The sequence below is a fragment of the Gasterosteus aculeatus genome, chromosome X (assembly GCF_964276395.1).
Source record: "Gasterosteus aculeatus chromosome X, fGasAcu3.hap1.1, whole genome shotgun sequence".
NCBI classification, from domain to species: domain Eukaryota; kingdom Metazoa; phylum Chordata; class Actinopteri; order Perciformes; family Gasterosteidae; genus Gasterosteus; species Gasterosteus aculeatus.
The window spans coordinates 18,053,047-18,078,974 of NC_135698.1; the positions used below are offsets into that span (position 1 = coordinate 18,053,047).

General features: G+C 43.0%; 1 protein-coding gene across 5 annotated transcripts in view; it reads right to left on the bottom strand.

Moving 5' to 3' along the window:
• Positions 1–10,000: 10,000 nt before the first annotated feature.
• Positions 10,001–25,928, bottom strand: part of insc (INSC spindle orientation adaptor protein) — a 32,815-nt gene continuing 16,887 nt past the window's right edge. For 3 of the 5 annotated variants that reach the window (XM_040163683.2, XM_040163684.2, XM_078083247.1), the window contains exons 3-13: positions 22,504–22,864; positions 22,040–22,092; positions 21,841–21,964; positions 21,552–21,665; positions 17,689–17,814; positions 14,138–14,309; positions 13,767–13,945; positions 13,568–13,634; positions 12,770–12,925; positions 12,276–12,352; positions 10,001–11,048 (exon numbers count right to left, since the gene is read on the bottom strand). In XM_040163683.2, the coding sequence (XP_040019617.1) occupies positions 10,920–11,048; positions 12,276–12,352; positions 12,770–12,925; positions 13,568–13,634; positions 13,767–13,945; positions 14,138–14,309; positions 17,689–17,814; positions 21,552–21,665; positions 21,841–21,964; positions 22,040–22,092; positions 22,504–22,864 (1,558 nt within the window). In that variant the 3' untranslated portion in view covers positions 10,001–10,919. The remainder of the gene's footprint in view (positions 11,049–12,275; positions 12,353–12,769; positions 12,926–13,567; positions 13,635–13,766; positions 13,946–14,137; positions 14,310–17,688; positions 17,815–21,551; positions 21,666–21,840; positions 21,965–22,039; positions 22,093–22,503; positions 22,865–25,928) is intronic. The other 2 variants (XM_040163685.2, XM_078083248.1) reach the window with 1 other exon arrangement.

Sequence of the window (25,928 nt, forward strand, 5' to 3'; positions counted from 1 at the left end):
GTTGATTGACCCGCTGAAAAAAAAGATACAAAGTACAAAAATGCAAATTTTGCATTTGAGAGAATTTTCGAGAAAATTCTACCTGCTGCTAAGAGAACATTTTCATAATTCTTTACATCAAACCACTTCAGTTATTCTCCTAACAAATGTATTTGTCCTTCACGGCGCAACACTTGCAGCACAAAACGCCGCGTCTTCTTTCTTCCCCCGGCTCCTTCCTGTCTTTCAGAAGTTTTTGAAAAGAGAAAATTCCCTTTCATTACAAGGCAAACAGTTGTTAGTGTCCTTTATCAGACATCTCTTAGAAGAGAAAAAGAGAGGGAGAGCCAGGCAGACATTTAACCTTTTTATATAGTCACACAATTGGGGTTCTCAAGGCTTTCATTTGTGAAGTTCCTGTTGAAAAATCAGGGAGCTCGGACTCATTACGTTTACCGTTACAGTATATTTATATTTCAGCTCCAATCAAAGCCAGCCAATATGCCATCCCTATGTATTTTCTCCTCTGAGCCCTGCCTCCCCACTATAATTTCCACCGACATTTTGTGTGCAAATGCAGTAATAGACACATTTATCACATCAAAAAGGGATTCAATTTTCTTTTCAATCATCCACCGGTATGAATAGCACCACATCCTCTGCGGCCAACAATGAGGGGCCATTACCGAGAGCCAAAGGACGGCTTCGCCTGCGCTACGCATTCAGGGGGAAAAGTGTGTCAAACTGTTTGCTGATGCCAACGTTTGTTCTAGGGAAATGGAGACAGCTTTCAGACAGGTTAGTACCCAATTTTATTGTCAGACAAATGTCATTTTTGTTTGGGGCCGCGGTAATCATTGGGCCCAGACGCCGGTGTTCCTCGACAGTAAAGCCTGCAGTTAGTCCATTTAATACTCTAATTCTCATGTCAGTAACAGATTTCCAAGTCCAGACATGACACCCGCTGTCTCCTCATTACGCGAAGGGGGTGACACGCGGGATTCAGGCCTCGGCCCTCCGCAGAGTGCGTTGATTACCCGAGGCATTGATGATCTACAAGAAGAAAAAGGGGAAGAAAAAGATTTTCCGCTGCAGTTATTTATTCCGTTGCACAGACAAGAGATGTGGACGGGGTATCTGCCGTCGGAGCTCTGTGCCGGTAGCCGTCGTGCTTGCCTTACGTCATTTAACTCATGTTAACTGCTGCTCTTCAGGCCTGTGCTCAACTGGGCGGCGTGGCTGTTTAATTCTATAGTTTGTTTTTTCCCATTTTGCCAAGAAGGAATAATAACCCAAATGCAACATACTTTGTTATACCACTGCATATGATTCATACGGAACAATGTATTCATGAACCTATGTTGTCAGAGACAGTATTATGAAGTCCTGTACAAGTTGAATCAAGATCAGATATATTCAAAGTATCACTTTAACAAGCTGGAGAAAATGACGTTTTATTTATCTATGGATTTTAAAAAAGGATAAAGGATCAATCCGATCCTGGCCGTGGAGGTTTTGCTAAATTGTTAGATTATTAAAAAAAAGGGGATCTTTATGTTAATCATAGCTTTTATCTAAACGTTCCCAAGGATTCACAAGAATTCAAAACACAGTTATTCACACAAAGAATAATTTCAAAGACAAGTTATGTTTGACTGTCCAACACCACTTCACCAAGTAGTGATAAATATTGTTTTTCATCAGATTAAGTCACGCGGTATACATAGTACACATATTTGGAATATATAATATATAAAAAAATGTATGTAATATGCATACATTCAGTTATGATTTGCAATGAAAGGCTGAGACAAGTGAGGATAAACAGCAGTTTTTTAAGCTCATTTCTGCCAAACGAGGCATAAAAAATATTTACAGCAGTAATTTGTTTTTCTCATTTTGTCGTGGTTGTCATGTTTTGTATTTTGTCTCATTTAGTTGGTGTGTTCATCGGAATTACTTTACCAAACACAATTTTCCCTTAACTTTAACGTTAACTTTAAAATAATACAAGCACTAAGATCAGAGTTCTATATTAGGATGGTTATAGAATACTATTTATGCCTTTTTCAAACGCAATTTTGGCTGATTATTCTTTGATTACATTTCGTTGATTGCGTCAATTATTTTTTTGGGTTGGTGGGCATCGGAAAAGAAAAGATTCCGATAATTACATTATTATTATTAATACATTGTGGATTGTGCATTTCAGCCACACTGTGCAAAAAATCAGTTCAGGCAGCACAAAGCTTTCATATATTCTCCGATTCTCTCAATGAGTTAAAGTAACAAAACGTTTCCAAAGCATTACTCTTGTTGACTTAATTCCATCCAATAAAGCCTTTAGGGATCAAGCCGCTGCCTGTGTCGGCACCGACGCGCTTTCACCATGGAACACGTCTCCGCTGTGTTTCCCTGTCATCTCCTGCCACGGCTCCCTCGCTGCCAGAACTCCCGAGCCGTGGCTGATGAGGTCATGCCTTTCCCTCCTGCCCTGGACGGGCCCCCGAGAGCTCGGCTCCATCTGATATCATTGGCAGGAACACTGTATTCTGGGGGTGCTCGCCATCCAACAATGCTGTCTTGTCTCGTGCCGGTGGGGGATTCTCGGTGGGGCTGCTCGTGAAGCTAAATGGCTCTCGATTCACGCCCTTGAAGTCTGCAGGGAGCTCGTGCCTGCGATGCCGTTTGCGAGGAGCGTTTGGGACGAGGTTTACGGAGCATGGCGGTAACGCTGAAGCGATCTCCAAGTGAAGAATGAGCCACAAAACCACGTCAGCTCTGGAGACGGAGGTGGCCTATTAGATTTTATGTTGAGTGGAGTGTGTTCTAGTTGTGGTCTGGCTAACAGATTACGTTGGAAGTGGCGGGAATTAACAATCAATCTCTGGTTTGTGACCAGGATTTTCTTACTAACGAATAATGCAGATTATAGATGTGCTGGGATTTATTTGACTGGCTAATATGTTTCACGGGCTAAAATGATCAGCTGTTTATTTAAATTACAGTAAAACTCAAGCATCCAGTCACACACATTCTCTCTTTCCATTAAATATGTATTGCACAGGCCCGTGCCTCTAACCTTGGTTTGGGAGAGAGCTCGCATCTTAAAAAAAAGGAGACTGCTCGCAATTACAGCCCCTTAATTAAATATTCACTTTATGTGCTGGAAAATCACACAGATCTGCCCTCAATGCTGCTGTTGGATCTCTGTACAGTATTTAAAAAACATCTGTCAAGTGCCCCGTCTAGTTAACATCTACTCGTCCTCACCTGTTTTGGTAACAAATGCTGCTCTATTTTAACCCTTGAGAATTGAGGGAGAGATGAGTAATTCTACGTGAAATAACTAGAGAATGGGGGGGGGGGGATTTGCAGGAATTAGGACCGACAGAACGAGTATAGTTTAGTATTATTGCTTTGAGCTTTTGTGTGTGACACAGTGTCTCCAACAGAAGAGGACGGACCAACGCTCCTCTAAGCGGCAGTTGTAATTGATACAGTATATATGAGGAGTAGGTGGAGGGTTTCTTTGACAAGCCCGCTGCACCCTCTACGCCACCTACGCCCTCTACGCCCCCCCCCCCCCCCCCCAACCCCAAACCCTCAGGCCTTGTCCGCGCGTGGAAAAGCAATTTACACAGAGATGGTAATGTCGCTGCCATGTTAGATCGGAGGGCAGCGGCGCCGAGAAAGGGGTTTGAAAAAATGTGAACAACAGAGAGGAGGGAAAATAAAATAAACATCTGGGATTTGAAATGAACCACTTATCACCACTTGTGCCTGTTTGATAATGCTGTGGGTTTAAAAAATATCTATAAACTACTGGCTCTTTTTAACTAAAGCAGGAATACGGTGTTTTATACGTAAATCATAGCTTCGGGTCAGGGAAGAGTAGGGATCTCGGTTTGATATTAATGACACTCAAAAGTGATGCACGTAGCCTTGAACCTTTCCCTAACCTGTCACCAAATCACTTTTCTGGAAGATAATCATCTTCACTGGTAACAACATATTCTATGCATTTCCTTCCATTAAAAAAAACACTAGATAATTATCCCACAAAAAAAAGATTTGGCAAAATAAACCATAACTTTACCTTTATGTCCACGAGACCTTTTGAATATGCCATCATGGATGTCAGGGGTATGAATCGATACAAATAGGAATTTGTGGTTAAATGAAGTTCAAACAACAGCGGTAACAAATGTCTGCGTTACCCGTCACTTCTTATGACAGCAGCTGAGGGTCGTGCTCAACACAGCGACCCTTCTATTGTGAAAAAACCTGCTCACACACAGAGGGAAACCTCAACAACAGTCTCAATCTTTAACCAGGACATTCTTCTTTTTACTCACTGCTCCCGAAAAGCTGCAGTTCACATGCATTTGTTTCATTACCATCTTGATACAAAAACCTCTTGAAAAGTAGAAACTTATGAATCCTCTAACATTTTGCGTGAGTCTTTCTTTCAACGTGAAAAACATTCAAAGGCTAAAAAACATCAGAAAAATAGCATACGGGCATTTAGTATGACGTCTTTACATCCAGCGCAGTTCTGGAGAGAACATTCCACAACATGTCACTCAAAATATAAATACCCCAAAGGCCCGAAAACTTCTACTGCCAGTCTCATGCAGTGTCAAATGTACTCAGGCCCGTCAGACACATGAACCCTGACGGCTGTTACGTGATATCCTCCGTCATAACAAACGTGGACACAGACGGTTAGCACACACAGCCCAGTGGTTTGCCACTGTAGTTACAGGCAGAGCGGTTGAAAAAACAAACACAATCCTCAGCCTGGTCCACTGCAGGAGAAAAGAAAGTCTCTCCACAAATCCTCTGAGAAGGTGGATGGAGGGAGGAGTGTGTGCATGTGTTTCAGTGTGTGTGTGTGTGTGTCTGCGTTGGCCGGGGGATTGACTGGAGGACCTGCGGTGGCCTGTTAATGGCGGTGGAGGGGGGGGGCTCAGTGGAGTGCACAGGGGGAAAGTGTGTGTTGTGGGCATGGAGGATTATAGGTGCTGGAGGATTTGCTGAACGACAGATAATTGTTTCCACAGCAGCACTGAACAGAACAAAACTCATGAGAAACTGGAAAACAATTGTTTAATTTGAGGCAGCTACACAGTGTGTGTGTGTGTGTGTGTGTGTGTGTGTGTGTGTGTGTGTGTGTTCACTTTGTGAGGACCCTTTGTAAGTGTTAACCCGTCCTCACTTAAGGCACCTTAAAAGGCCTGTTTTAGGTTGTGTGAGTGTGAGAGAGTGTGTGGTTGAATGCACATATTAGTCTTTATGTGCTGTGTATTTGGAGCAATTTAAGAGTATGTCTTTAGAAGTGCAGACATTTTGGCCGGGCTTTACTTCTTCAACGTGAGCCCTTCAATGTTTGAGGGTTAAAACTTGGAGATGTATTTATCATTTCATGAAGCCTTTTGATACTTTCTTTTTTTTTTACATTACCTTCATATACTTTATTTGTCTGTGTTTCAGGCACATTGAAGGATTAAAAAAAGGCACAGGCCTGGGAAGCGGTAAAAGTCTTTTGATAAGAAAATATTAGGGTTATGAATTAGGGATTATATTGTATTTCGTCAGTGATGGTGCTTAACAAACGTGTATCTTCATATGGGATCTTCATGGCAGTTTTTTCTGCTGACATTGCCGCGATCCCTAAAGATCACCCGTCTCTCTCTTTATTTCCATCTGTTTCACTCACACACACACACACCAACATGCAAAAAACAGACTTAATAAAATCACCCTTTGACACTAACAAAACGGTAGTTTTTAGTTTAGTTTTTTATTTTAATTATCACATTTCATTCATTCTTTTTTCTTTCTCTCCATCCAATGAGCCACCGTGCACCACGTCCGAGAGTTATTTTAGTGAAAGAAATTCATATTCAAAACGTTAATATTCGACCATTATTTGTCTTTGACTCCGCGGCGAGAAAAATAAATGTCCTGAATACGCCGAGCATTTTATCAAGGCTGCTTGTCTTGGCACAAAAAGGAGCTGTTTGAGCCCCGGCACGCAGCATTTATTCGAGTCACTTCCGACCCTCACAGAGGGACCCCCCGCTGTCCTGCCCGGCATGCACAAAGTAAGGTGCACTCAACCAACAATCGGACAAATTCATGCCGGTCCACAAGGAATTTCTGTTGAGCACAAAGAAAAAGTAGGTTTTGTTTTACCTTGAAAGTCTAAAGTGAAGTTTATTGTGCACATATCTAAGGAACCCTAATACATCCTGATCCAAAATGCATCGAAGAAGATGCCAAAACACACAAAATATTGTTCACTGAGTCCTTTTTTAAATTTACATCAGGAAACAACAGGGTTTTGTCAACAATATACCACACGATAAAATGTACGTATAAAGAAGAAGTAAAGGCAGGAAATATACAAAAGCTCTTCATCAAAAAGGTAATATGTTTTTAAGCTATAAACCATATTATATGACTGTAATCTAATTAAAAATATCAATGCTGGTGTTAACATTTCTTTTAAAATGTATATAAATCAGCATTTCATGTTTAAAATCGGCTCAAAACGCCATCTACTGTTTCAAATCAGCCCGAATCTTCAGGGCCAATTCTGAGACTAATTTATTCGTCATGAAATAAAATAATGGTATTGCTTATTGGTTTCGGAATTAGGAAGCAAAGAATACACCACAGGCAAACGTTACTTCTACTGCTGATGTTTCTTACCAAAACACATTGCATGTGTTATATTTATATATATTGATATTATATATATTGAGCTGCTGCCATACGCAGTAACAACATTTTCTTTGGCCAGTAGTGATTTCTTCATATTGCGTGTTGATTATGTATTATTTATTTTCACATCCAGTAGAATAAAGTCATGCTTTATTTAGAACAGTGTTTAAGACTTTATAAAACACCAAGCAAAGGATGAAGCCATCTGATCGCTGCACCACCCGTGAGCCTATTGGGCATCAGACTTTTACTTTTCACTAACGTGGGTCCAAAGTTGTGAACACAAAGTGCTCTTAATAATTTATACTCAACGTTGCGGTTATATTTCAGTAATTAAAATCCCCACTGGGCTCTAATGGGAGGCTTGCTGGGCACTGGACTTGCGATTTTACTAAACAGGAATATTACTTTCTTAATTGGCTGTCCAATTTACTTGGCACTTAAGTCGTAATGAGCTTTTAAACTGTGAGGTTAATATGAGCTGCAGCAGGATCCTAAAACTTTAAACCTTTTAATTTTACATTTGCACAGCCTAAAGCTGACAGAACATGAAGTCAATTTTAAAGACAACATGATGAAAGTAAATCATTTGTTCACAAAACAGCTACGCGTGTCAAATTTAAGTTGTTTAAAGGCCACGAATATGTGGACCCTAATATTTTATGTGGTAAAATATTGTACATAAAGTACGACTGCCTGGCAAGAAAACTATGTTGTTAACAAGCTACTATTGCAAACCAACAAGCACGTAGAGTGGTGCCGGAACGATTCCAGAGTCCATGTTGTTTTTTACCGTAAGTTAGGTCTGTCGTTAATACAAGCCTACGCGTTTCATCCGTTTGGTTCTATGATATAAATCGTGTCCGTCAATACCTCTCCTGGGAATCTCTTTGTGCTAAAAGTGGTTAAATAGACAAAACATGATCACAATGACCTTAACGGCCTCGTTGTCAATCCCACACTGACTGGTTGAGATTCTTTATAGCCGAAAATTGTCATTCCACCTCTGAGTATGGAAATCTTACTGGAAAGATTTCCGTTTTTGGACGTTTTAATGAAAGTATAAGTATAATAAACTTGTGTTAGCCACAGAGCGTATTTTCCACAATAACCCAAACTCCAATAGAATTTTCCCATCTTTTTGTCAAGGATTGGCTCACAAAACTAGACCCCTGCATGACTATTGAGTTCTTGACTTATCGCGTAAAAAATACAACCTTTTAACTTAAAACTATGAAGAAAACGTCTTAATACACCGTAGCAAGATATCACCTACTTATGGGGAGATTTTGCTGTTAATCCTCCCTGTTGATTACTGTATGTAGTCCAGGGTCCTCTGATGTTCATCCGTATACAACCTGTGGAAACAAGATGCCACCCTGCTATTTGTGGCACTTTTAAATATGTGACAACTTGTATGACCTTTCATTCATATTCCACTTCCAGTTTGGCCAAATGGTTTTGTTCTTAATTGGTTTGATTTGCAAAAAAAGTTAAGTCTAATGTATAAACCTCTGAAAGCAGTTTCAAAGATGCATTTTCCCTCATTCCAGGGCCTCTCCATGAAAAACTGTTCAGTGGCAAAAGCAAAAGATGTGACGCATAAAATATTAAAATCTCCCGGGAGTCACAGAGAAGGGTCTCCCTGCATTAGACTACAAGTGCTCGGATCCTTTTATTACACAGAGGCTCTGAATTATGGCTCCAACCATGTGAGGATGATATGAAAATGAGTTTGTAGGGCAGCTCTGCTCTTTCATCATACCTCAGTTATTGTTATCAGTTCTCTTTGTAACGTGCACTTTCTATGTTTAATGTGGCAGTGCGGACGTGCAGATGCCTGTTCAGGAGAAGCCTGGCTGAAACGGTGATTGGATAAACTTTTCTTACTATCCAACCACCTTGAAACTTTTGAAAACAACAAAGATGGCAACAACACGCACACAGGGGACCGCGGAGATCGTGAAATGAAAGTTCAAGCGCTTAGAAACTGAGAAAGAAATCTGAAAGACCCAGAGCTCGGCATCAACGGTCACGGTCGAACCAAAACAATATCAAAGAAACCTGTGTTTTTAGGCCGTCTGTTTAGTTCTCCTCTGTGTCAATACATATTTCATCGGGTTCCACCAAGGCGAGGCAGGAGCATATTCTATCACAAAGGCCTCTGAACACGTTCCCATGTGTATGCTGGACAACACACAAAGCAGCTCAATTGTCTCCACTCTGGATTGGAGTGTAACAAGTCCAGGCTCGGCATAAGTGCCCTAAGGTTAAAAAGAAGCTACAGTGAAAAGAAAGACCCTCAATTGTCTCTCCAAGGAGAGGGAAGCGAGAGGGAGGGAAAAAAAAAACCTGAGCGTGTTTCTATCAAAGCAGTGACAATATAAAAAAGGACGGATGAGCCCTGCCATATTTCTTTGTAATCACTTTTTTGCATCATGTCCCAATAACCGAATGTGTTGCATGAAAAGTCTGAAGAAGTTGAATCCTCTTCAAATCCATTGTGATTGAGTGAATAAATGAATGAAAGCATGATATTTTGTATGTGAAGACTCTACACTCTCCCGCTACTTTTGGAAAGTTGGAGGCTTAGCAAATGTCTTATGGCTGTTCATGGAAGGCCACCAGGGTCCACCTCTTCTTGGTCTCCTAGTCTTCTTTCTCTGTGACTCGCATTCAAAGGTTTTTCTCATCTTTGTACAGCAGACAGAATGTGAGAGCTTCGTTCCTCTGAGATGAGCTGGAGGTCGAGGAGGAACTTTAGCAGCGTGGACTCACACTACAACAAGGTGGTCCTGTGTGTTGACGCTTTGAATGCGGCGTGCTGGACCGCCGGAGCAGCAGTGTCCTGCGCAAAATCAATAAAGTGAAGTTGGTTTGGTTATTTTTCTTGCACGTCTTGTATCTCCAATACATCCACGAAGCTACGCAGTAAAATTCATTCGTTATTTGTATCTGAGAATTAAGGAGAAAAAAAGTTTGACCTGGAGTCTAGAATTCTGGTGAAAGCAGCTAAATCCTCCGACGTCTTTCCCCATTTTGGGCCCTTAGAAACAACAGTGTTACGCTCACGCTCGCCTCCCGCGTGTGTTCTTATTCATAAGAACAGAGGATGGAAAATAACTTGAGATCCGGCTTTTAGCACCTAATGATTTTAAGGGCTATTCAAGTGTTTGTGCTGGGAAGTTTCAGCAGTCATAGATGTAGTATGTGCTGCTATTTGAGCTTTAATTTGCATAGAACTTTGTGACAGAGCTTCAAGGACGATACGTATTTGAGAATGACACACAACAGTTGATGATTGCCTTTATTCCATGCATGGCATACAACAATGGTATTCCTTAAATTAAAGCATTCGTATATTCAAATTCAAGGCAGTTTTTATAGATTTATTATCCAGTGGCAAATATAACATCGTGGCATGAGAACAAAAACATGCTGCACAATGCATTTCATCAAACATTACACTGTACCAAGTATATCATGGTGCCACACATACATTTCAAATACTACTAGTGGCCTGTCAACTAAGGTACTCAAACAAGAAACTGAAAAGATGAAATAGGACACTGTAATAATTTAGTTGCAAATGGTCCAAATAAAGTGTCTGTTAGTTGAAAACATAAAAAGGTAACGCTTCTTTAAACAACAATAAAACAATCCCACCCACACGTCTTTGTACTCAAACACAAATGCTTCCCCTAAAAAGGATCTTTCTCTGTTCTCAGATGGGCAACATGCTCGGAACATTTTCAGACATTGCACACAAAAGATTGCATAGCGGTGGCATAAAAAGGGGTTTGGTTCCAGAAAAAGGTTATACTTTAGTTTCCATAAAGTACCACCCACTACATATTAATTGTAGAATTACCAATATGAAATTGCTAGTGGAATACCAAACAGAAATGACATTTTTCTTTATACCACTGTACACATACACTGCATTTTCTAAGATCATTGAGAGGCACTAGAGGCAACACATACATTTAGACGTCCTTTGCATCCATCTAAACTGACAGTTAGCCCTCATGTCCAGTAAGACCTCTGGACAACAAATAAGTTCCCAGCACACAGGAAGAGCCGAACCAAACCCCCAGTCGTGAAACGAATGCAGGGTTCAGGAGCACTTGCCGTGTCGTGCTCGGAACATGTGCATGATGCTGTTCATGAGTTCAGCTCTGCGCTCTCAGCGCTCGCTGAGTGGGCCGTCATACGAAGCTCTCCTCCATGTTGGAGCACAGCAGGAAAGAGTCGACGAGCCGCGGTTTGATGAGCTGCTGGTGGTCGGCCGCCTCGATGCTGTCTGGACACCCCGCTGCCAGCCTCCTCAAGGCAGCCTGGAGACACACACAAACACACACACACACACACACACATCAGTACGCATGTGCACAAAACACCCCCAAAAAACAAACACATACATGCATCAACACAGGAAAGATCATGCTGTAGTGCTGCACGCAAACACACACGTGGTCATATGCAGGAGCAATCACACAATCAGCAGAGAACAAATGTCGCCGGTGTATGTGGATGCAAACAGATACGTTAAATATAAATGTTTTTCTTTTTCGGTCGGAGCAAGTCGTGCACGGCGTTGAGGGGCCGCTAATGAAACGCATGTGGTGTGTGAGTTACATTAACAGTTAAGATTACAAATGATCTGTGCGAGCTGAACGCCCTTTGAAGAACTACCAATGCTTTACTTGACCCGTGGCTAAAAGGATGAAATAGAATCACATTCATTTGAATAGACAGGCAATGTGGGTACAAGGGAGAGGGGGGCATTTCTCAGCCCAATTAAGCTCCTGAACATTACGGGCTTCAAATCCCCTCACCGGCCGTAAGATGGGGTCTTAATAATTATTATCAGAATGAGAAAATGATGAAGTGCGAGCAGGGATATTATTCATGATATGTACATATTAAAACAGTGTGTACTGGTCAGCTAAACATGGCTTACAGATACTGAAGGCGTAATATAATTTCAAATTTTTCAGATATTGCCCTGTGGATGTAATTAAATTCAACAGTCATTTGGTGCACTGATGTTAAACATGCAGGCCGGCGGAAAAACGCCCCTTTGTACTTTTTAAAGAGCCAATGTCTTGAATCTATGGCACAAAGGGAATATAATAATCCTAACTCTTGTTTTCATTAGTTTTTAATCACCTAAAATGAAGAATTGTTGTGCTTTAGTGAGCCTAGAATTAGTTTTTGAAATATAATCTTTCAGCCTCCACGTAAGCTCACTTTGACCATATCCCAAAAGCATTTCAAAGAGTTGTGTGTCCCTAAAGTCTGTAATGCTCAAAAGTAGTATTTTTTTACCACAATCAGAGGCAATTATGATATTATTTTATTTTATTATAATTATTATTACGTGTTAGGTAATAGTGTCATATTTTAAAGTGTGAGGAGATATTCTTTCTAATAATTAGACTTTCTCAGTGTACACAGGGGTGAATATTTTAATGGCATATTTATCTTCCAGACTATCTGAGGGGAAGCATGCAACGCACACACGGACACACAGTCGCACACTCACATGGACACACACTTACCAGGCAAGCAACCAGCACTGAGTCGCTGTTATTTCTCTCAGTAGGGGAGCGACACAGTTCAATAAGAAAAGGAACAGCTGAAGACGGCCGACAGGGTAGAAACAGTTACAAGCATGTCATTGTTAGACACTGATGTGGACCATAAACCAGAGTGAAAACACAGCAGATGTGTAATCACAATTTTACACACCTCCAAGTGTCCTTTATATTCATTTAAAGATAATGATACCATCTATACATTGGCTTCTGTTATGGAGTACGCATGTGTTATGTTATATTCCATCAATCTGATGCAGGGTTTTCATAAAGCATTATAGAAGGCTGCTTTCCATCGGACATGTTTGTGAAATTATGATGTCAAATATTTCATTGACATCCCCTTGAGTTCCAAGAGGTCGCCGAATCATGGCATCATGTCCGACGGACTGCAGCTAAAGTGTAGCGTCGCTTGTTAAAAGATAGGTAGTGTTGAGAAAAGTGAAACGCTCCACTACCTTTAAGCTGAATGGCTGTTTGGGCCACATCGGGGTCTCTGCTCAGCCGAGCCAAGGTCACAGCAGCTTTCTGCTGAACGCGCTCACAGGCAGCACCCTCCGACGGACTCGGGGAGGTCGGCTTCTCTCCCAGCAGGAGCAGCAGTCGCTCGATTCCTAAAAATGACAAAATATCAAGTAAGGATTAGCAAAGAAGGAGGAGGAATTAACGGTGGCACGGAGGATGAAAATGAACATCTTCAACGCGTAAGTCTCCAGAAGAGCTTCAGGACATTTGCTGGGATAAAGACGGCAAACAAACTGCCTTCTCAGTACATTTTGCACATTGTAAAAGTATTCATACTTTTGGATATTCATTCCATGATTGCATCTTATAAATATGATTTATTTGGAAATGACTGAGGGACATAGATTGTGAATAATCCTTACTGATGATCCACACTGGAAACATATGAATCAATTTATTTTACAATTCATCAAATAAAATAAAAAGCACGTTGAACATTGACTTTCACTTAAGAGCAGAAAATATAAATTGTGCAATTATTGAATAATAAATTGCATTTAAGACAAAGCTTTGCCGTTTGAAAATATTTCCAAAAAAAGAAGTTAATGTTTTATTTAAGCTGCACCAGTCTTCTTCACCAATTGTATCTGTTGCCGCCATCTTGAGGATTAAACAAGAATTACAACAATTCAAGTCGTATAGTCATGCTGGTGTATTAGTCTTTCATCCAACAGCAGTTTAGCCCAAATATGTGTAAGATAGATGTAACATGAGAGCTGAGAAATGATTACCTCGGTCCTGCATGACTTCAGGGGCACACTGCTCTAAAACGGAAAGGTTGGCCAAGATTGTCACCACCTGAAAAAACAAATTAGCTTCAAATGATTAATTAGCTTCAACATATCAGCACCAAGAGTTGGATTTAAAAACATTCCCAGTTGATATCTGCCTGCATCCGTCATAACAGAGCGCTGTGTGCGTGCTGTGCACCTGGTCTTTGGAGTAGGGCGTGTCGACTCGCTGGCGGTCTCTGCAGGCCTCCAGCAGGATGTGGATGGCGTTGAGCTGCAGGAGGATCTCACAGGCCATGCTGTCGAAGAAGGTGATGTTGGCCAAAGCTGCAGACGCCAGGAGGAACACTTCCCCACAGGAGGCGCTCTCGCATAACTCTGAGAGAATCAGACATCGCTCATTCAGTACAGGGGTTCAGAAGGATGAGAGGCAGAGCGCAAAAGGATGTTTTCAGCCTCAAACCCCCTTTTGGTTATTTCGTTTCAGGCCTAAAAATAGATCTATTTTCTCCAAACAGTCGCTGGGTCAGGCCCAACGCGAGGCAGGTCAAATGTCACACATCCACTCACTGATGAGCGCGGTGACGATGTCGTGCATGCTCTCCAGGAAGCTGGCGAGGTGCTGAGTGGACGCGTGATGAGGCGAGGTGATCTGAGCCACGACCGCCGCCGCCTCGGCCCGGGCTGCTTCCACGCTGCTGTCATCGGTCAGGATGTCCGCCAGGCACAGGATCCCGTCCACCTGCACGTCCGCAGCATGCAGCTTAATTGCTAACCAACAGTCCTCCGTGTTTGTCCTCATTTGATTAATGTGGTTGTCATGGCACAGGGGGTACAGCGGGTGTGCTGGGAAGCGCAGGGTTGGAGGTTCGTGGATTTGCAATAAATTTACCAGTATATCTCAATATGTATGTTTCTGTGCATGCTTTATTTGGTGTGGTTTCTTTGAGATTGGATAGGTGTTGGTGCACACTGTTTGAAATCAGGTTTAATGTTTGAAATGACAGAAGCTACAGTATGATGCATCTCTACCCTCATCACATCAAGGACTGAACTGGAAAGCGCTTTGCTTATTTTTCATAGTCGTCATTTTATGTAATTTTTTCATTGTCAAATACAAATTAGCTTAAACTTGCGAAACCTGAGCTTGTGTTTGTCTTATCTTTGTGTTTGCTTGAGTGTGTGTTTTTTAACAGCTTTTGTCGTAAAATGAATCTGTTTATGTCTTACGTGGACAAAATGCACATCCCCATGATGTCAATCGTTACAATTAAGAGGAAACACTATAGCAGAAATGGTTACAGTCAATGTAATATTCTCAAAAATCAGAACCAGACTGTGTGTGTGTGTGTGTGTGTGTGTGTGTGTGTTTGTGTTCATGAATTGGTATGACAGCTTTTGGGATGTAAACGTAGAGCAGATATGTATCCACTTGGGGGGAGTATTACACAGTTGAAGCCAGCTTTCCTTCGGCCTCCCTGCATCTGTGTGCTGTAGTTCTCATCAAGTGTTTGTCTGAGTAAATCATTCATAATATCAAGTCATATTTCATAGACTGACTGTCATAAACCGCAGGATGGTAGTTTCCATGGTGGCAATTAAAGCCCAAAGTGTCTCTTGGAGATTAATCCCTCATCTGAAACGTCGGAAAGTTTCTTTTTTTTTTATTGGTCACTTTCCAGTCACAGTGATTCTTTCTATCATCGATGGGAAAAGTAAATGCATGTTTGTGAAGTTTGGAGCATCCAGAGTGAGGCGGACCGTCACGCCTGTCACTCCTACCTGCTGACGAGCATCAGTGCGCTGAGCTTCACAGGGCGATTCCCTATTTTCGTCTCTGAGGACGTCAGCAGCGGTGTGCCAACGTGACCCACTGACGTGGAACAATCCACTCCCCAGACGCCCCCCTAACCACCTCCTCCTCCCTAAAGTAGGATATTTCCTAACTTCTCATTTGCTTCATCCGATCCTGTGAAAAGTTCATAGAGAATAAGGTGATGGTTCTCTGAGTCAGGAACCAAAGGGCAGGATCCTAAACAGCAAATAAATATGTTATGTTTCTTTTCTTGTTAGCTTACTTCTCAGTTAAAGGATGAAGATCTGTCAACTGGTTGTTCTAATATGTAAGCTTTACTAACACCGGTTATGCAACAAATTACACTCTTTTTTTAATCCAAGACCATGATCATTACACTACCAATTTGTTTTGTCTAACATAGTCTAAGTAGAACGACTTTATGTGCTTTTATTTTGAAAAGACCCTATAAATGTAACACGTGGAAGCTGACTGAAATCAAAAACAGTGACGTATTGGACAATTTGGGATTGATAAAGTGATGAAACTGGGTCCTGGAGTGGCCTAAAAATAAAAAACATCTGTGTTCGGCCAGTGGTTTTTGAACGCAAGCAGGAATTTCTAGGTCGGAAAAGTGAATGTCGTTGACTTGCATTCTTTCCAATGGCAGGCAAGGGGCATCGCCTACGTTACAAAGAGAAGTCCAATTGTGTAGAAGTCTATGAGAAAATGACTGGATTTCTTACTTGATTTGTAACCTGAGTAAACATTGTAAACATGAGTTTATGATCTATATCGCTGGTTTGAACATTATGATGGTAATTTAGTAAATGAGGGTGAAAAATTCAAAGCTTCAACACCAATAAGTGATGTCACAACGACCAAGTCCACCTCTTGTATACAGTCAATGGTTGAATATTTGAATCATGTCCTATCTTTTCAATTCACCCTTTTAAAGGATTAAGTAGCTTTCCATATAAAAATGCATACTTCCAGTCTCATATAATACTCATATAACATAATATCCATCTTCCCGCTTCATGTGGAAGTTCTTTTCTTTGTCCGTCAAGAGCAGCTATGTTCACGACCGATACCCTTTCCATTCCCCGTGTTACGGTTACATAAAGTTCCAGTGGGGGTGAAAAACTAAGTTGGTAAATAGAACATCCAGCGATGAGCAGATGCACGCCGGCCCCGTCTCTCGGTCACCCTCCGACGATGACAGGTGTGTTTCTCAAGCCTGAGCGTTTGCTGCTGATCGCTTGGTGGCGTGGACTCGCCTGACAGCTTCTCTCCCGGGACGAGGCGGCTAATCTGGGGCCGACTCTCGGTTTTGCCCGTTAAAATAGTTCTTTCACACTCGGATGATTCATGCTGTCCCAGCTGCTGTGCGGGCGAACACGGGCGCCGCTGTGGCATCATTATCAGCCGGAATCAGGTTATATTTGTCTTTCCATACGCGCTGGATTGACACAGGTGCGTCTGTTGTTTATTCTGGTTGAATTCTCGAAAGAGAACAAACAGGGACGGAGGAAGAAAGGATGCGTCGTTGGCTTTCTCTCTAGCTGCCTCGCCTCCTTTCCTTCACACACATGCAGGTCTAAATGTTTGAGCTGTGGGCTCAGCGGTCATGAGGTTCTGTATGATAATGTCACCCGTCTTTTTTAACGTGTGTGTCCTGTACGATTCTGCCATCTGGACAAATAACCCAGTACACAGAATTATATATATTTCCTCACTGTCTCCGTGCCTAAAATGATACAGCGAGAGTTTAATGGTGGCTTCCCCTCCAACTGAACTCATTCATGAAAATGTGATCGATTAAATAGCTTGAAAACTCAACCGCTCCGTTCAAAAGTTTATCCCCAACAATGCAGGTGTATAATTAACAACACAGTATCCGTGTGTGCCAATGGAGGCCTCTTAAACAATATAATATTAATACTATAATTTCCCTTAACGAAACAAATGCTTTGCCACAACTATTCTTTGTTCCACATTTGCACATCCTCCTCCTCCTCCTCCTCCTCCTCCTCCTCCTCCTCCTCCTCCTCCTCCTCCTCCTCCTCCTGCTTCTACCATTGTTGGCATTTTCTTCACTTGTGAAAATAAACTGGGCGTCCCAGTCATAACACTGGCTGCCTGGCTGCCTGTGTGCACCAGCAGTCAGAGTACACGCTGCTGCTGCTGCTGGGAGGAGGGAGAACACCCTCTGAGCCGCGAGGTCAGCTGATGACAGGGCAATCGGACGTCTTTATCGCGTTCTTGGCCCTCCTTTTTGGGGTTCACCTTCCTACTCTCTCTCCTTTATTCCAGCGAGGTTTACCTTGTCCAGTTGGTTGATTCCCTCCTCCACACAGCAGATGGAGGCCACGGTCCTCAGGGCATGGGCGTAGAGGTCTCTGAAGCGGTCCTGCCTGCAGATCTTAAACAGGACGACCACGGCTCCTTCCTGGGGAGGAAGGAAATGTAATTAGACAACAACAAATACGGTGCTTTGTTAATCTGCAGTGATGCTGAAGTGTTACCGCCAGAGTAAAACCTCCTCGGGCATCATTCACTGTCTGTGTCTTGTTCAGGTCTCTTGAATGAGCTGAAGATGCTAAATACTAATTAATACAAAGTAACAAGTGCGATTACTACATTATGAACCTTTTGTATGTCTAGACCTCGAAGGCGTTTGGGGGTTGTTGGTTAAATGCAAAAAAAAAAGTCTGGGCCATCACTTGAGACGTTTTTCTATTAAAGGGAAAACAATCCTTTCTCAGTCCTGAACCAAGTTCTGCTGTTAACGAAACCCAAACCACAGTCTGGCGCCACGGCCCGCCACTTTCTTTTTTCAGAGTCAAACCTCCGTCATTTAAGGCGGCCTCTGAAAAAGAAAAATGTGGCGCTTCAACGTGACAAACCTCAACTTACTTTCCCTCATGAAGATTTTTGCTTCGTCTATTTGCCGAGTGGACACAGCGTTTGTTGCAACCGGTTCCGCGTACGTTGCCATTAGTTGAAGTGGGACTAATAGGTGGTTAGTTTGGGAAAACAATCTTCAGTAAGAGTTTTGAGATTGGCATCACTTATGGGCTTCATACCACCAAATAGCTCGCCGTGCGTCCTAATCAGCCATTGCCTTTGAAGCACACATGATTGTACGAAATGACGGATCAATCCTCGGCGCTAGAGGGTTCTGTGAGAGCCAATCGGTCCGGCAGTTCTCTCCAATAAGAGCGAGCCGGCTTCCAAAAGACCCGAAATGACCGACGGAATTTACTCCGCGAAGGCGGCCAACCACAGAACCTCTCGAACGGCTCACACTGTCCATCATGTCAGATAAAAACAGCCAAAATATACATGGAGAACCCTAAGCTGCTATAATAGCGGAGGCCATTCGGTTGGATTATGCTTGTAAACAAACAAAAATAGCTCCTGAATTGTGTCTGTGTCTGCAGCAAAGCACCCTCTGACAAAAAAACACTTGCAGGTATTGAATTCTATTGCAGATAGGATTTCCTTGCCTGTACATAACTACCACCATTATCCTAATAAGGCCATTATACTGGGCTGGCATGTCTCATGTGCTGCTGAGGCCCGGAGTGACTAATCATCCCGCCTGGCAGCCTGAGCGCTTTTCCCTGTTCGCCGCCTGCGCAATATTTTTCCGCCATACCTGGAAGAAGTGTGAACACCGACAGACAGTTTTAAAATATTGAAACTCTGTAAAATCAATCTGTGTTCGGGTAGTGGAGGAGAGGTTTTTGATCCTGTTGTTATGCTGTGACGCAAATGTTGATTTAGCCATCGCAGTAAGTCTGTGCAGAGAATCTCCGATGGTCTGATGCGCATTCCAGCTTTGATTCTTTCGTTATAAAGTCGTATTTTGTTGAGGGGGATATTACCGGCACCAATTAACCAATTTGAGCCATTTTGAAGGTGGCGCTATTGAGCCCTTTTGTTTACCAGTTGACGTGAGCGTATTGGTCGTCTAATTGGATATTTTAGCCACAATGGCACAATGCTCATATATAGACTTAAGCCTGATCGAGGTTATTAGACTTGAAAAAGTTCTTTCTTTATCCACTTTAAATCAGAAATATGTCTGAGGAAAAAATGCCACCCCTAGCTTGACTTCAGACGCTTTCATTCAGACAATCATCAGTTTTTTCAGTTTGTATTATTTTTGGCTGCTTTTTCCTTTTCACAGATCGCTGGATCTTTTTTGTTGCTTCTTTTCCTTCCTCATCAAACAACTCGCGGCTCTATTGTCTTCACTTCAATGAACGCATTTATCCTCACACTCGTGCTTTTTTGGCACTTGTTGCTCTAACATCATCACGTGAAACTCGACTACTTGTCTAATAATGGCTCTCTATCCATTTGTTTGCATGTGGAGGTTGACGTGGCGTGTAATTTCCTTCCATCTCATCGTTTCCTGAACTGAACTATGTGCTCTGGACTGTTGTGCTTGCTCAAACGATGCCTTCAGCTTCTTGAGGGCTGCAGGGGTTGTATGTCGATTTCTCATGAAAAGGGTGGCGGAGGAAGCTAAATGTTGTCAGATTATATAAATAGCACAAAAAAACAGGTGTAAATCTTGCCTCTGCCCTCTTACCCATGTGATTTACTGCCCCCTCCTGCCCTTACCCTGTTAGGAGGGCAAGGGCCCGCACAGCCAGCATCGAGACGTTCAGATCCGTATCCATCGTGACATTAAACACTGATACAGCGTATAATACTCGTCACGATACAGTCGCTCTCTCGTTCTCCAGCTGCTATTTGATTTGTGAGATTTATGAGCTCATATTTTTCTCTTCAGTCACGTTGAGAGTTTGCAATACTGGATTGTTTTCTTTTTTGGTGGGATTTTTTTTTCTTTTAATTAGCTTGCTCAGTACCCATGTCTTTTATTTGATAAAAAACCTTCCCGCCCAAAACTCAAATATTGTTGATTGTATTCAAACAAAACCCGAGAGAAAGACTTTAAAACCTGACATCAGCCATGATGAGACGTAAAAGTTGATGCGTTTGCGTGTGAAACATGATTAACTGTTGTTGCTCTGCAACTGGATGCCTGAAAAGTAATACGTTGTTACCAAATGATCACACAGTGCTGAGGAGCTGCCACTGCCTTAAACTGCCTGGTATACATTATGCTGCTCAACATTGTTAAACGCATCTGGTACTGGCAGCGTACGTACACAATGATTCATCTCTATATGTCACACACATCTCACTACGTCTGACACGGGCAGAGATGGAAGAGGAGGAAATATCAGGTGCCCGGGCCAAATATCGCATTTCTTCTCATAAGTATACTCAGCGTGCTGCCAACAAAGGATATGATGCCACCGTTAAAGGGTGTGAAAGTTGTGACAGACCGACTGGTGCTGGTTGATTAACTCAGACGGCAGGTGGAGGATGTTTTGCATGCGTAGTCGTTAGCAGCCATCGGCGGGCTTGGTTCACACACGCGCCTCTCTCAGGGGGGCTCGGGCCAGCGGTTCTACGCTGCGCCTTAAGAAAGGCGGAGCGCATTGAAAGGCAAAGCAGCCTGCATCTGTGCCCAATGCTCACTCCTAATGGGAGCTGACAGTATTGATCCGACAATCTGGCAGCCAAGCAGGTATGTGCGTGTTATTCTTTGTGTTTGAGCGTGTGCCTGTTTGTGTGCAGGCCACCCGAATGAGTCTTATCAAGAGTACCCTGGAAGCAGTCGGTTGACTAATGGCCAATTTAGACTCTCTGTCTGGTCTGTCCGGTCTTATCTCACAGTAAAGTGGCTTTTTACAGGCTTGTATGAAGAGATAGCTGCAGGCCAGGACGATGAACACTGGCAAAAGGTGCAGCTGATCATAACAGGGGTTTGTCTAGAGGGAAGTGAGAGCTTGAGATGGACTATCAAATGAAGCGGCTTCTGCAAATCTAAGTGAAGAACACATCCTGCCGCCGACTTGCCACCGATGTCGGGACCTCCGACATTCCATGTTTTTTGCGTCAATGCCGATCAACACGTCTTCCCTCTCAACTGGCTTCAGACTATGACGCTGTAGGTAACCCTGTAGTAATATCTAACAGATTATTATTATTATGTTGAGTTTAGAATTGGTTCTGGTTTCCAATGATAAATAAATGGCACTGGGAACCAGCTGGATCAGACCCTGGTCAGCACAGCATCCACTGGTATGTCCACAGTACCTTGGCGATGATGCTGCAGAGCTGAGGGCCGTCCTGGGTGAGGGACAGCAGGTTGCTGATGGCGCTGCCGATCGTGTGAACGCTGTCCGATGAGTCGATCTGTTTGATCAGGAGCTGTGGGGGAGATCAAACGTTGAGACATTTCAAAAATAAATTACAGGCACAGAGATCGTTTTTAATCGCGTGAACCTCATCTCACAGAGCGTATCTGAACTTCAGTGAATGGTAAGTTACTTTAGAGGTGTCGTGTTATTTACTTTGGCCTGAGGGTCACGATTCCGTTACATACCCGGATCTCGTTGGCTAGAGCCATGTCGATCATGTTGCTGAAGGAATCGCTGACGTCCGTGAGGATGTCGTGGATGGCCTCCCTCATGGACTTCAGGAAGAACTCGTCATCGGTGTGAAGGCACCTGTGAGTGGAGAGGCATTTTGGATTATGACCCAAACCCGGGCTAATTTATTTATTTAGCCCTCCAGAGTCTTACCTCTCTGAGATATTGGTCAGCTCTAGACATTTCTCCAGCAGAGATCTCTCATACTGCAAGAAAAGGAGAAGGAGAAGAACATATACATAAGTTTATTATGGGATTGTGTCTGTGTGATCCACATGCAGTGCTAAGTGAATGATATCTAACTTTCACTAAACATTTCTAATGGATCCAAAGACAATGCATAATTACATTTGACAAATGTATAAATTTGTTATCTATAATACGTAAAACATTTATTTAAGATAACTAAATATAGCTTTTTCATTTAATTCCAATGTATTGGGAATAAATAAAAAATGATCACATTCTATGTAACTGGACAATTAAGTCCTGATTATATTTGAATTAGCGCGTCACCAAATTTAGATTAGAAACTAACAAAGTACACATCTTTCTTTGTGTATTTAACTGTTAAAGGCTCGCAGGTACCCCAAACGGACTTCACATGCCGACCACACCTTCTGCATTTCAGGCGGTGTGCTGCGGGCGGCACTGTACTCGTGCACCAGCGAGCGCACGTGGCAGTTGGCCCTCACGGCGGTGCTGTGGACCCTCTGCCAGCGTCCTTTCTCCAGGCGCTGGAACATCTTGCCGAGCTCCGTGCTGACCACCAGGGCCCGGCGGAGCAGCGTCTGCAGGTTGTTCCTGGCCACGTGGTCGCCTGCACCGACGGCCACAATCAGCTCTCCCTGCTGGGCGTCCTCCTCCACCCCGATGGGTTTGGCCTGCAGGACGCACATGCACTCCACCTCCGTCATGTGCCGGAGGTCCTCCATCCAGCGCTGGACAGAGTCCACGTGGAGCGACTGCATGCGGGTACTGTTGGAGATTCAAACGCACGATAATTAAGAGCCAGTTTATTCACTTTGTAAATGTGTCTCAGTGGTTCAACAGTGTGAACACGGACCTAAACAAAGTAGAAGGAACGCAGGACGCGTGTGTGGTTAAGATGGGTTAAATACCTTGAACCCAATGTGTGTTGGACACCTACATTGACTGAATGGATTGACAAGATTTTGATTTTTACAGAATGTACAATGCCTCGTTTTCAGTCTGAGGATCCGACCAGAGTTCATTCCCCGTCTGTCCCGTTTCATAGCATTTGCTCATTGTTGATGTAGAAATAAAAGTACAAATTACAAAAACAGAACCCCATTAGAACAACAAATCGGACCTATAAACACACAGTGTCTGCATGTCGAGTATTTTCTGAGCTGCAGGATGTTGTTTGTGCGGACCGGCATGCTGACTAAAGCTGAGCTGATTCATAATAGAAAACCATAATCATCTTTGCCTCCTTCACAAGAAAAAGCATGCTTAATCAGTTCAAAATGAAGGAAGTGGTTACTCATACTCAACTGGGGACAATGACGGATCATTTCAGTTGGCTGTGCCGCCCTTCTACTCACTTTCATTCCCTCTTTTCTCTTTTTTTTTGCCAATTTCTTATTTCCTATTTATTAGAAAGTGTAGTTCATGGTGTTGGTTTGGTCTGGTTGACTAATCAAAAGAAGAGGTTAGAGTTTTGAGGGTGGTGTCTACTTGTTATTATGTTGTTGTTATTACCTTTCCGAAAGATAAGCAAGTGTTTTTTGCATCATTTTAGCGATGAACATTCTGTATGCCATAATTGCCGTTGAAGGTGCTGCGGTTGATCAGGGTTTACTTCTAAAAATTTAAATCTGAGAGGAATAATAACAACACTGCTTATGATGAATGCAGGTTTGCATGTATGAGTTTACAGTCCTACTAAAACGATCATTATGAGTCTCCCTATGTGGAAATAAACCCGACACAATTCCATCGATGCCAGCTAATATAACTACAGAACTAAAACCACCGTTGCATTCCTAAAATCAATGACGTGCACTCAAGGTCAATTATCCAGCGATAACTGCCGGTTTACACACTTGTTAGTTTAAGCATTTCCCCCAGAGTACGGAGACGGCATGAACAAACACTCCTCCACACTTCAATCTCTCCCGGCATTGACCCCTTGCGAGCGCTGGCTTCAGGGGGGGGGGGCCACACAGAGACCTCCACCCGATGACTCAAAGCTCCCTGGAAGTGGACGGGTCGATGGCTGCAGAAGCCACCTCTGCTTTGAGTCAACACACGGGAGAGAGTCTCTAATGAAGCCTGGTGTTTGGCTCTGGGCCGTCTGGGTATTGTTGGTGAGGAATGGCAGCTCGCTGGAGACGTCGGGATATTGCGTTAGTATTGAATGTTGGTGCAGACCTGGCTGGGTGGAGAGAACCATTGTCGGCTGCGTGTGCATTTAAAAACAAAGATTGCTCATTGACGCTGACAGACAGCGTCATCGCATAACATCTGCAGGTTTTGGGTTTCACAGGGCCGAGTCATTAGGAAGCCCCAGCTCCAATTATATCTCATCCACTATCAAACCACACAGTGTGCTGAAGGAACGGAGTTGTGTTAAGGAGCTGTGCAGAGCTTGACTTCATGGTGATGATGGTGACTTCATGACTTAACTCAACTTAAATAGAAGAAAAGAAAAGCTTCTCAAAAAACATACCCTAGTGTCTCTTTTTGGAGATTAATGACACAGCGGCGACAATCACAAGGGCTCGATCATTGGTAGTGGAGATGGAGGGCTCTCATTTCTAAATCGGCATAATCTTCCTCTACATTTCCTACAATTAACCTACACGAAAGACTGAAGCAGATTTGTTGACCACAAACTTCTATTGTGGTCATCATGCATAATGTGTTTTGCCGATGGTCCCATAGTGACATTCTGCGACTGAAAATGTAAAAAGAAACAAGCCATTCGATCTCAAATGCGCAAAGTGACAAATTACCTTTGCGTCAGACCCATTGTGGCCATTTCAAATCATTTTCCACAGTTACATAACAGCGTCACATGAGGATGAACCCGCCTCGATTCACACGCACATCGAGCCACGAAACGTTTCCCTCAACACAGGGGAGGGGGGAAAAAAAGAAGATAATAATAATAATGATAGGCTTGTTTTCCAAAGGAGGGGAAGCGGTGCACTTCAGCTCGCAGGGAATGACAAATATTTACATGCAGCACCAGCAGAGGGTCAGCAGACAGCAGCTCCATTATCCCGCAGAGGGATCCTGACGTGGAGACGAGGCGCCGCTCGCTCTCATCTCAGGAAGCCACAGCAGAGACGCAAGCTGCTTCGTGAGCGCTGGGATTGTTTTGTTTGCCGCACGCGGGTTGGAAGCCTATTAATTTCCGTGTTTGATATGAATATGTATTATGAGGAGAAAAGGGGCCTAACGGAGCCAGAATGAATCAAACCAGCGTCAATGGAAATGAACTGTGTTGCTCAGCCTTGAGCTGGAAGAACTTGAATTAAACAATGAATGTGTGCTTCTTTCACAGTGGGGAGTTTTTGATCCTACACAGCTGTCAATAAAACTTTACGGCGTCCAAGGACTTTGTGTGACTTAGACATGAAAGGGAAGACAGAAAATACAGAGAGGCGCACTAACACATAGTTGGCTTGAGATGTGTTAACAATGAGAAGAATAAAGACCATCAACAGCTTTATCTATTTAAAAATGGAGGGTTGCAGGGGATGTCTTAAGAAACTAATAAATGGTAATTGAATTAATCTGGGATTGGAATCGTAGTGGGTCTAAATATTCAACTTGAAAGAAGGTCAAAAGGTGGTTACAGTGCTTCGAACCAGAAACACGCAGAAACGTCCCAAAAAAAAGGGATTCCGATTGGTGTCATCACAACAGGTGTGAATAATAACATGAGCTCTTAGATGATTCACTTTTTAACTTTGCGTGTGCTGGGAGACGTGGAGAGAGTTGTTTTCCGCTGAATGAGTCACCGAGAGGCTGCAGCTCCGACTCTTTAGTCGGTGAACTCAACTCACTT